This window comes from Mandrillus leucophaeus, unplaced genomic scaffold (assembly GCF_000951045.1).
Source record: "Mandrillus leucophaeus isolate KB7577 unplaced genomic scaffold, Mleu.le_1.0 Scaffold338, whole genome shotgun sequence".
Taxonomy (NCBI): domain Eukaryota; kingdom Metazoa; phylum Chordata; class Mammalia; order Primates; family Cercopithecidae; genus Mandrillus; species Mandrillus leucophaeus.
In genome coordinates this window covers 521,838-534,306 of record NW_012103565.1, presented here as the reverse complement: position 1 = coordinate 534,306, position 12,469 = coordinate 521,838, and the positions used below count along the sequence as shown (strand labels likewise).

Sequence of the window (12,469 nt, the reverse complement as noted above, 5' to 3'; positions counted from 1 at the left end):
ATACAAAATCCCAACTATATGAAAAGCAAAATCTAGATGCTTGGAGATTGTATTTCCTCTATCTTAACAAATTTAACATGGAAGGAAAGTTTGCAGGATTTTGTTCAACTGCTGACATGCGAGGCGGGGAGCAGGGCTCACCTACGCCACCATCCAGGAGCTATTACACACAAAGAGAAAAGGAGACAAGCTCAGGATATACCTCAAACACACATCAACTACGTACCAGAAACGACTGAAGCCTCAAATCCCATGTCTTCTATAGCAGCTCTGAGTTCTTCTGGGCTAATTACAGAGGGATTATAAAGAACTGTTCCAATCCCTTCGGCCAAAGACACCGATATTTGCTGCACCCCTTCCAGTTGGGAGATCATGCCTTCAATGGTATGGACACAGGATGCACAGGTCATGCCGGCAATGGCAATCAGAGTGGTACTGCATGTGCTCTGCACCTGGTTTCTTGGGGAGGAGCCAGGGGAATGAGAACTGGAAGACCTGTGATCTGTCCCACTCCCTTCGGCTCTATCAGGAAGAGAAACTTTAAAGTTCCCAGGTGGAAGTGCCTCGATAGCCGTCTGCAGAGCCACTGGGCTGGTACGAGAAGGGTCATACTGTACTTGGGCAGTTTTGTTCTCCAAGGACACTTTAATACTTTGAACCCCTAGGAGTTGGCCAATATTTTCTTCAATATTCAAGACACAAGACTTACAGTGCATTCCATCTATTCTCAGTTGGAGGGTGACCACATTCCTTCCTTGGTGTCCCAAGGTCTCAGAATTATTAAAATTCTGGTTAGCAGAAGATAAAGGTCTCTTTGGGTTAGTGCTTTCTAACCGCTCAATATCAATTGGTCCCAGGCTTAAGGGAGCCACTTTGTTCTTGATGGCAGCTTCAAATCCCATGTCATTTACATGGTCCCTGAGGTCTTCAGGCTGAATGAGATAAGGCTGATAAGTGATGACAGCCTCTTGGTTGCTGAGTGAGACTTTGACTCTCACTACTCCTTGCAGTTTCCGGACCTTGCCTTCAATGGAGCCGACACAGGACTGGCAGGTCATGCCCTCCACCCGGAGCTTGACCACAGCCTCCTGGGCAGGCAAGGACCTTGAGGGCCAGGAGGCTGCCTTTCCTTCTGCAATGCTGGCCTCAAAGCCCATGTCCCCAATTTGATGGCAAACCTGTTGCAGGCTCACAACTGATGGCACATATTTCACAGTGGCACTGCCTTGTTCCAGGGAAACCTTCATGCTCACAATGCCTTTCAAACTGGAAATTCTGTCCTCAATGGACTTCACACATGACTGGCAAGTCATGCCCAAGATCCTGATTGTGCTGGTGTCCACCTGAGAAGAAGGGCCCAGGCCATCCAGACCACCTTCGTAGCCAACATTGTCAAAAGCAAAACTCTTCTTCATTGCTGGTCCCCAGGCACGGGTAGGCAAAGAAAGCTTCGATAAGATCTAAAACGAAAAGAAATAACATTTTTTATCCTTTAAATATTTTCTACAACATCCCAGCTTCTCCGGCACTGAGAAAATGGAAAACAACGCCACTGGTGTCAAAACATCCCAAGGGCAGAAGAACATAAAATACACAGAAAGCAAGCTAAAGGCATCATCTATAAAATGAAGGGCTCTGACATTCTTCTCTGACAGAAGCTAACTGTCTGTCCTCCTTAGTGAAATGTCATTCTCACACAACAGACGTGCAGGATTCTGAGGGAAAGAAGGAAAGCATCACACGGTTTTACACATGGAACGCAGCACGGCCAGCCTGCAGCAGAGGCAGAGGGCACAGCGGCTCACAGTGGGAAGGCACAGGTATCCCCAAAGAGGTCCCCACCTCTGGCTGATACCTCCCCACAGAACTTAGTCCCTTCAACTCAAACTTTGGGGGTCCTGAGGAAATACAAACCCCAGAAGAGGCAACACCTTACTTCTATATCTCTTTCTAGGGGTGTCTGTCTGATTATCATAGCAGAGGTTAAATGTGCTTAACACCCTTCAGGTACACGCTCCAAATGCAGACTTTCCAGGCCCACACAGTCGGAATCCAAAGGTGGGCCACAAGCCTGTGAAAAAGCTTTGGAGGTATGCTCCCTGGGCGAGGTTTAATGAGCACCTGTGGCTGAGCCGAGGGGCAGGAGGGGAAAGGCTGGAAGAACAGGAAGTTGAGTTTCACGAGGAACTTCATAGTTCTGCCTGTGACTCAGTGTCACCGTCCTCCTGGGTGTTCAGGAGAGCTGTAGCCATTACCCGAAATTTCAGGTGCATCACTTAATTAAAGAACCTGTTTTCTTAACACAACACAGTACAAGTGTTATTTCCTGGTTTCTACACGGGATGATGTAGTCTCAGTCATTCTATTAACAAGCAAAATCTTCCTTTCACAGGCTCCCAGCCTACAGCTGTCTTAACTAGATATACTTTTTACACCAGAACTTCTACGTGCTTCAGAAATTTGGAAACAGACCTTTATATATGACACATCACAAAAAAGCACATTTCTCCCTATTTGTACACAATCCTGCTTGTCTTCAGGTGAATCTCCTTTACATGGAATGATCTTCTCCTTTTTCCTGTGCATAAAATGCAGACCTTGCCAACTGGCTTTTGAGCAGCTTAACAACACAAATGTTTAAATAACTTCTAAAATGCAGACTATATAAATGTTGATTTCTATATCCACAAAGGTTTGGGATTAATAATTACATGGAATTGTAAATATTCACTGTAGCATTTCCTAAGAGAAAAGAGGAATAATTAAGTAATTTGGGAGACAGCAGTTTAAAAGATATTGCTGAATTCAGTAAATACGTGAATGTTTAACAATGTTGTTTAAGGATGGTGACACATTCTGAGAAATGAGTCATGCTTGTGACTTCATCCTTGTGTGACCATCATGGAGTCACTTACACCTAGATGATGTAGCCTACTACACCCACCTGAGCTGTATGGGATAGCCTGTTGCTCCTAGGCCACACATCTATACAGCATGTTACTGTACTGAATACTGCATGCAATCGTAACACAATGGTAAGTACTTGTGTATCTAAACATAGCTGAACATAGAAAAGGTACAGTAAAAACACAATATAAAAGATTTTAAAAATGGTGCACGTGTATGGGGCACTTATCATGAATGGAGCTTGCAGGACTGGAAGTTGCTCTGAGTGAGTCAGTGAATGAGTGGTAAGTAGATGTGAAGATTTAGGACACTGCACTACTGTCGATTTTATAAACACTGTATACTTAGGCCCACTAAATTTATAAAAAATATTTTTCTTTCTTCAGCAATAAATTAACATAGCCAGACACAGTGGCTCATCGTAATCTCAATGCTTTGGGAGGCCGAGGCAGGAGGACTGCTTGAGCCCAGGAGTTCAAGGTTACAGTGAGCTACGACTGCACCACTATACTGTAGCCTGGGAGACAAAACAAGACCTTGTCTCTGAAAAAATAATAATAATTTATTAATTAACCTCGGCTTGCTGTAACTTTACTTCATAAACGTTTAATTTTTTTTTTTTTTTTTACTTTTGACTCTTTTGTAATAACACTTAGCTTAAAGCACAAACACACTGGACAGCTGTATAAAATTTTCTTTCTTTATATACTTATCCTATAAGTGTTAAAATTTTTTATTTTTAAACTAAGCCTTTTTGTTAAAAACTAAGACACAAACACATACATTAGCCTCGGCCTACACATGGTCGGGATCATCAATATAACTGTCTTCCATCTCTACATCTTCTCCCACTGGAAGGTCTTCGGGGCGATAACAGGCATGGGGCTGTCATCTCCTATAATAACAACACCTTCTTCTGGATACCTCCTAGGACCTGCCTAAGGCTATTTTACAGTTAACTTTTTCTTTTTATACGTAGAAGGAGTACACTCTAAAATAACAATGAAGAGTATAGTAAATACATAAACCAGTAACACATTTATTATCATTATCAAGTATTATGTACTGTACAGAATAGTATGTGCTCCATTTTTATATGACTGGCAGTACAGTGGGTTGGTTTACACCAGCTCACCAAAAATACATGAGTAATGCATTACTATGACATTATAACAGCTGTGAGATCACTAGGCAATAGGAATTTTTCAGTTTCATTGTAATATCACGGGACCAGTGTCATATGTGCAGTCCATCATTGACTAAAACATCATTATGAGGCACATGACTGTATAATAAGGATGCATGGTGTAACAATATTAACAGACAACTGACTAGCCACCTCAGACACCTATCTGGAAACCTATATGTCAAAAGACATTTCAGGCAGATCAAAGATTAAGATGTAAAAAAGAAATAACAAAAACACTAGAAGAAAACATAGGAGAATATCTACAATAATCTCAAATTGAGAAAAGCCTAAATATGACAAACAAACCAGAATAAAACCAAGAAAATCCAAAAGCTATAAAAAATTTGACATAACTAAATACAATAAGGACAAAACATTACTCAAATGAAGTCAAAAGATAAATAACTGGGGGACAAAAGATTTGCTTCACATAGCATACATTAAGAGCTAATTTCTTTAATACACACAGAGTTCCCCCAAAAAAGCAAAAGGTCAACAACCCAAACAAAAAAGAAGACAGTTCATCAAAAAGGAAATGCATGTGGTTTTTAAAATACATGAGAAAATATTAAAGAGAAATGTAACATTCCAACCACATTGTGGCTCACCATTTGCTGCAGTGCACAGTCCTCCTACATTGCTAGTGGAAGTGTAACCTCTCTGGAGGGCAATTTGCAATACCTATTAAAATTACAAATTTACGTACTCTTTTACTCAGCAACTCTACTTCTAAGAATTTACCCAATAAATATATTTGTTCATGGGCAAAAGGAAGCATGCCATGGAGATATTAAATGCTGCGAAAGATTAAAAACATCAACATCTGTCAATAAGAGGCTAATTATTGTTCAGCCATAAATGGAATATTATTCAGCTCTTAAAATGAATGATGTGGCTCTGTATGTACTGAAATAAGCTGATATCTAATATACTGCTCAGCAACAAAAGCAAGGCACAGAAAATACCATATATATCGTATGTGTTTGTTATCTGTTGCTACATGACAAACCAAATTTAGTAGCTTACTAGCAACAGCTCACAATTTTTCAATTCGTACAGGGCTTGGCAGGGAAAGCTTGTCTCTTCTCCACATAGCACCACTGGAGGTGGCCTGAATGGGGTTGGCAGTTCCACTTCCAAGAAGATGGTTCATTCATGACATGGCTGCCAAGTGGATGCTTGCTGCTGTCTAGGGGCCCAGCTAAGGTTGTTGGCAGGGACCCAGTTCTCTTCCATGTGGCTTCTCTTTATGACTAGGTGGGGACCTCACAGCTGGGGGCTTCTGGGTACTGACAGGGGGTGTCACAATGGCAAGCACTCCTCTAGTACACATTTCAAAGTGCTAGCTCTTATCAAGCCTCTGTTTGCATAACACTTGTTAACTCCCATTGGCCAAAACCAGTCACACAGCCAAGCACAGTCAATATGGGCAGGAATTACACGGACCTTGAATACAAGGGCGTGTAGTTCACTACAATTCTATCACGGTGCTACCTGTGTGAAACAAGAGAATATCATACAAATGGATGCTTGTATAGGCATGGATTATCTCTGGGACAATGCAGAAGCTAGTAGAGAATTTGAGGAAGATTAGGCAGCTGAAGGGGACCAGGTGGCTGGGATACAGAGAAGAATTACTTTCACTGTATATCTTACTGTACAATACACACATTACCAAAACCTAAATATTAATTTAAAATTAAAATAACATGAGCACAAAGAACACTCAGAACAGTGACTTGATTGTAGTTGGTGTTAATTAAATACTTGTTTAATTAAAAAGGAACCAAGGATAAAAGAAAAACTAAGAAGATACTCAAAGACATTCATTTTCATATACTACCTTATTAAGCAAAACCTCTTCCTCATAATAAGACATAACCCTCAACCACCTAGTTTGTAGGAAAAACAAATCCCTCATGATATACTACCCAATTTACATTTTTTGGTCCTCGTTCCAACTACACAATTTAACAAACCCCAAACCACAACAGTGGCTCTTAATTTCTAGACTGTTGATTCTACGTTTCTGCCAAAATGGTGTGGAGAAGTACTGAAAGCAATTTCTTATTATCAAACACTACTCAGAGGCCCCCCTTTCTAGACAGGCAGGTTTTTACGGCCAAGCAGTTACAGAAGACAAAGCCTTGCAAACAACATATCTCTACAAAACACTAGAGTATCTGTTGGTCTAGGAACAACCTCATTAAACAACTGATAGTGTTTGGATAGTTTTAACTGTAGACACAGGGCATATGTATGCTTTTAACTCAGTTCTTCAATTAAGATGATCTTTGGGGGAAAAAACTCTCCTGATGAGTTTTAAAAACCAAACAAAGGTTTAGATTTAAGGGTTCATCAAAGAGTCATAGAAACGGACAGCAGGTCAGGGTTCTACATGGGTATCCCAGAAAGCCTTGTGAAAGCCTGGTTTATCTAAATCCCACTAGATTCTGCACTCCTTGCAGACAGACATTCGGGACATTTTCTGCAGACCCAACACCAGGCTTCAGAATGACTTTTTCTAGCTTTTGAATTTTTGATAAACGACGGTAGACATCAGGATGAGAAAGGACTGGAAACACAGGAGGCCACAGAAGGGAGTCCAAAAGTGAATTTCAATTCTCTCTCTAGGTACCCAAGTCACATGGAATTTGCTGAGAGTGCCAGGGCTTGTAAAATAAAATATAGGTTAAAAAAATAACTACTGATTCACCAAGACGAAGCCAGAAAGGAAAACAAAATCTCTGCAGAAGCCATTCTGATATGAAGAAATCAGAAACTGGGTGACATGTTTTGATGAAGGGTTTCAAAGCCAATCTGATAGTGAAAAAGCAGAAACAACACGCCTTGTTAGAAAGTGGCTGTGATCACAAATCAAAAAATACTAACCCATGCACAAGTGAAGGACCACTAGCCACTTCGGAGGTCTCCTGATCACTCTTGGATTCCCATCAACCTTAGATAGGATATCACTCAATCCCCTGCCGCCTATCCGCAAGAATTGTTTCACTTTGAAGGATGTGTAACACCCATAACAACTTATGAGACAAACATGTTTTACGTGCATGCAACTTTTCCAATACATCACCTCCCCCAATACAACTTAATACATCTGAACTTTCATGGGATTCAAAATACAAAAAAGTCCGGATTCTTTCATATGCACACAGATCGAATAATAACAAATAATTAATGATTCTGAGTGTTATTTTATGAGGATGGTATTTTATATCCCTCATGCTTAGGACAATTCTAGAAGGAGGTATTAACACCATTTCACTGTTGAAACTGACTCAGAAGCTTATCCAAGAGCACAAATCAACGTAAGTAACAGCTGGGATTCAAATGCTGCTCAGAAATCCGGGAGGCTCTATATTTTTTAAAAACAACTTTTAGAGTAACCTTTTCTTTTTAGCCATGTTAATTATAGGAAGAGACTACAATGCAGAAAAGTGAAATGAAAATAAACAGCCATACCTGCAAGCAGCAAGCCAGACTAACATGCAAGAGAGCTGAGCTGCCTGAGCCCTGGCTTCACCCACCAGTATCTGTCACCTCAGAAAAACTACAGCAGAATATCCACACTTGCTCCACTTTCCTTGATATCCCTAATAAGGCAACCACACTTACAGGAGAAGGCTGGACACAAGTCAGAGGAGACAACAGCTCTGGACCACGTACATCCTGAATATCTGGAATGAGTACTGCCTTGCTCGGCCTTATCTAAGAATTCTCTGGATGCCACAAATTCACAGGGGAGGGCACAGGTCAAAAATAATGCCTGACTCAAGAAAGGATCTCATCGAAACCACCCCAGGCATCCAGGCCAGTGGGGGTTGGTCTCTAAAACCCCCACTGAGGAAGAATCAATGTCCCATATTAACCTCTATGAACATAAGTATACAGGGGATATACTTAAATATCAGCAGAGAAAATTCAGGTTACCTTTGGGTGAGTTATGAAATACTGATTTTTAAAAATATCTGTACATATTTCCTAATTTTTCAAACTTAAATTTAAAAAAAAGTATTACTTTCATAAGCAGAAAATAAACGTGATTTTTCAGGCATCTCTGAAAAAAAGGCAGCAGCCCCCAGTCAGGGGCTTATAGATAAAACCACCCTCTCCCTGGGACAGAGCACCCAGGGGAAAGAGCAGCTGTGGGTGCAGCTTCAGCAGTCTTTTTTTTCTTTTTTTGAGACAGAGTCTTGCTCTGTCGCCCAGGCTGGAGTGCAGTGGCCGGATCTCAGCTCACTGCAAGCTCCGCCTCTCGGGTTCACACCATTCTCCTGCCTCAGCCTCCCGAGTAGCTGGGACTACAGGTGCCCACTGCCTTGCCCAGCTAGTTTTTTGTATTTTTTAGTAGAGACGGGGTTTCACCGGGTTAGCCAGGAAGGTCTCGATCTCCTGACCTCGTGATCCGCCCGTCTCGGCCTCCCAAAGTGCTGGGATTACAGGCTTGAGCCACCGCGCCCGGCCTTCAGCAGTCTTAAAGGTCCCCGCATGCCAGTTCTGAAGACAGCAGTGGATCTCCCAGCACAGTGCTCGAGCTCTGCTAAGGGTGCCTTCTCAAGTGGGTCCCTGACCCCTGTGTCTCCTAGCAGGGGCCAAAAGATACCTCATACAAGAGAGCTCCGGCTGGCATCTGGCAGGTGCCCCTCTGGGACAATGCTTCCAGGAAGGAACAGGCAGCAATCTTTGCTGTTTTGCAGCCTCTGCTGGTGATACTCAGGCAAACAAGGTCTGGAGTGGACCTCCAGCAAACTCTAGCAGACCTGCAGCAGAGGTGCCTGACTATTAGAAGGAAAACTAACAAACAGAAAGGAATAGTATCGATATCAACAAAAAGGACGTCCACTCAGAAACCTCATCCAAAGGTCACCAACATCAAAAAGCGAAGGTAGATAAATCCATGAAGATGTGGAGAAACCAGCACAAAAAGCCTGAAAATTCCAAAAACCAGAATGCCTCTTCTCCTCCAAAGGATCACAACTTCCTCGCCAGTAAGGGAACAAAACTGGACAGAGAATGAGTTTGACAAATTGACAGAAGTAGGCTTCAGAAGGTGGGTAATAAAAAATTCTGCCAAGCTAAAGGAGCATGTTCTAACCCAATGCAAGGAAACTAAGAACCTTGAAAAAAGGTTAGAGGAATTGCTAACGAGAATAATCAGTTTAGAGAAGAGCATAAATGACCTGATGGAGCTGAAAAACACAGCACAAGAACTTTGTGAAGCATACCCGAGTATCAACAGCTGAACTGATCAAGCGGAAGAAAGAATATCAGAGACTGAAGATCAACTTAATGAAATAAAGCATGAAGACAAGATTAGAGAAAAAAGAATGAAAAGGAACAAACAAAGTCTCCAAGAAATATGAGACTATGTGAAAAGACTAAACCTACGTTTGATTGGTGTGCCTAAAAGTGACGGGGATAAAGGAATCAAGTTGGAAAACACTCTTCAGGATATTAGCCAGGAGAACTTCCTCAACCTAGCAAGGCAGGCCAACATTCAAATTCAGGAAATACAGAGAACGCCACAAAGATACTCCTCAAGAAGAGCAACCCCAAGACATATAGTTGTCAGATTCACCAAGGTTGAAATGAAGGAAAAAATGTTAAGGGCAGCCAGAGAGAAAGGTCGGGTTACCCACAAAGAGAAGCTCATCAGACTTAACAGCAGATCTCTCTGTAGAAACCCTACAAACCAGAAGAGAATAGGGGCCAATACTCAACATTCTTAAAGAAAAGCATTTTCAACCCAGAATATCATATCCAGCCAAATTAAGCTTCATAAGCGAAGGAGAAATAAAATCCTTTACAGACAAGCAAATGCTAAGAGATTTTGTCACCACTAGGCCTGCCTTACAAGAGTTCCTGAAGGAAGCACTAAACATGGAAAGGAACAACTGGTATCAGCCACTGCAAAAACATACCAAATTGTAAAGAACATAGACACTATGAAGAAACTGCATCAACTAACGGGCAAAATAACCAGCTAGCATCATAATGACAGGCTCAAACTCACACATAACAGTATTAACCTTCAACGTAAACAGGCTAAATGCCCCAATTAAAAGACACAGACTGGCAAATTGGATAAAGAGTAAAGACTCATCGATGTGCAAACACACACATAGGCTCAAAATAAGGGGATGGACGAAGATTTACCAAGCAAATGGAAAACAAAAAAAAGCAGGGGTGGCAATCCTAGTCTCAGATAAAAGAGATCAAAAAGATCAAAAGAGACAAAGAAGGACATTACATAATGGTAAAGGGATCAACGCAACAAGAAGAGCTAACTATCCTAAATATATATGCACCCAATACAGGAGCACCCAGATTCATAAAGCAAGCTCTTAGAGACCTACAAAAAGACTTAGACTTCCACACAATAACAGTGGGAGACTTTAACACCCCACTGTCAATACTATACAGATCAATGAGGCAGAAAATTAAAGAGGATATTCAGGGCTTGAACTCAGCTCTGGACCAAACAGACTTAATAGACATCTACAGAACTCTCCACCCCAAATCAACAGAATATTCATTCTTCTCAGCACCACATCGCACTTACTCTAAAATTGACCACATAACTGGAAGTGAAACACTCCTCAGCAAATGCAAAAGAACAGAAATCATAACAAAGAGTCTCTCAGATCATAGTGCAATCAAATTAGAATTCAGGATTAAGAAACTCACTCAAAACTGCAAAACTACACGGAAACTGAACAACCTGCTCCTGAATGACTACTGGGTAAATGACGAAATTAAGGCAGAAATAAATAAGTTCTTTGAAGCCAATGAGAACAAAGATACAGCATGCCAGAACCTGTGGCACACAGTTAAAGCAGTGTTTAAAGGGAAATTTCTAGGACTAAATGCCCACAAAAGAAAGCAGGAAAGCTCTAAAATCAACACCCTAACATCACAATTAAAAGAACTAAAGAAGCAAGAGCAAACAAATTCAAAAGCTAGCAGAAGGCAAGAAATAACTAAGATCAGAACAGAACTGAAGGAGACAGACACACGAAAAACCCTTGAAAAAAAATCAATGAATCCAGGAGCTAGTTTTCTGAAAAGATCAACAAAATAGATAGACTGCTAGCCAGACTAATAAAGAAAAAAGAGAGAAGAATCAAATGGATGCAATAAAAAATGATAAAGGAGATATCACCACCGATCCCACAGAAATACAAATTACCATCGGAGAATACTATAAACACCTCTATGCAAATGAACTAGAAAATCTAGAAGAAATTGATAAATTCCTGGACACATACACCCTCCAAAGTCTAAACTAGGAAGACGTCAAATCCCTGAATAGACAAATAACAAGTTCTGAAATTGAGGGAGTAATTAATAGCCTACCAACCAAAAAAAGTCCACGATCAGGTGGATACACAGCCGAATTCTACCAGAGGTACAGAGGAGCTGACACCATTCCTTCTAAAACTATTCCAAACAATAGAAAAAGAGGGACTCTTCCCTAACTCATTTTATGATGTCAGCATCATCCTGACACCAAAACCTGGCAGAGACAGAACAAAAAAAGAAAATTTCAGGTCAATATCCCTGATGGAACATTGATGCAAAAAACCTCAATAAAATACTGGCAAACTGAATCCAGCAGCACAACAAAAAGCTTATCCACCATGATCAAGTCGGCTTCATCCCTGGGATGCAAGGCTGATTCAACATACACAAATCAATAAACGTAATCCATCACATAAACAGAACCAACGACAAAAACCACATGATTATCTCAACAGATGTAGAGACGGCCTTTGCCAAAATTCAACACCCCTTCACGATAAAAACTCTCAATAAACTAGATACTGATGGAATGTATCTCAAAATAATAACAGCTATTTATGACAAACCCAGAACCAATATCACAGTGAATGGGCAAAAACTGGAAGCATTCCCTTTGAAAACTGACACAAGACAAGGATGCCCTCTCTCACCACTCCTATTCAACATAGTATTGGGAGTTCTGGCCAGAGCAATCAGGCAAGAGAAATAAATAAATAAAGGGTACTCAAATAGGAAGAGAGGAAGTCAAATTGTCTCTGTTTGCATATGACATGATCGTATATTTAGAAAACCCCATTATCTCAGCCAGAAATCTCCTTAAGCTGATAAGAAACTTCAGCAAAGTCTCAGGATACAAAATCAATGTGCAAAACTCACAAGCATTCCTATATACCAATAATAGACAGGCAAATCATGAGTGAACTCCCATTCACAACTGCTACAAAGAAAATAAAATACCTAGGAATACAACTTACAAAGGATGTGAAGGACCTCTTCAAGGAGAACTACAAACCACTGCTCAAGGAAATAAGAGAGGACACAAACAAATGGAAA

The 12,469-nt window shown here is 40.9% G+C and overlaps 1 protein-coding gene across 6 annotated transcripts in view; it reads right to left on the bottom strand.

Moving 5' to 3' along the window:
* Nucleotides 1-12,469, bottom strand: part of ATP7B (ATPase, Cu++ transporting, beta polypeptide) — an 88,072-nt gene that overhangs the window by 47,810 nt on the left and 27,793 nt on the right. For 5 of the 6 annotated variants that reach the window (XM_011988744.1, XM_011988746.1, XM_011988745.1 and 2 more), the window contains exon 2: nt 227-1,460. In XM_011988744.1, the coding sequence (XP_011844134.1) occupies nt 227-1,460 (1,234 nt within the window). The remainder of the gene's footprint in view (nt 1-226; nt 1,461-12,469) is intronic. The other variant, XM_011988748.1, reaches the window with a different exon arrangement.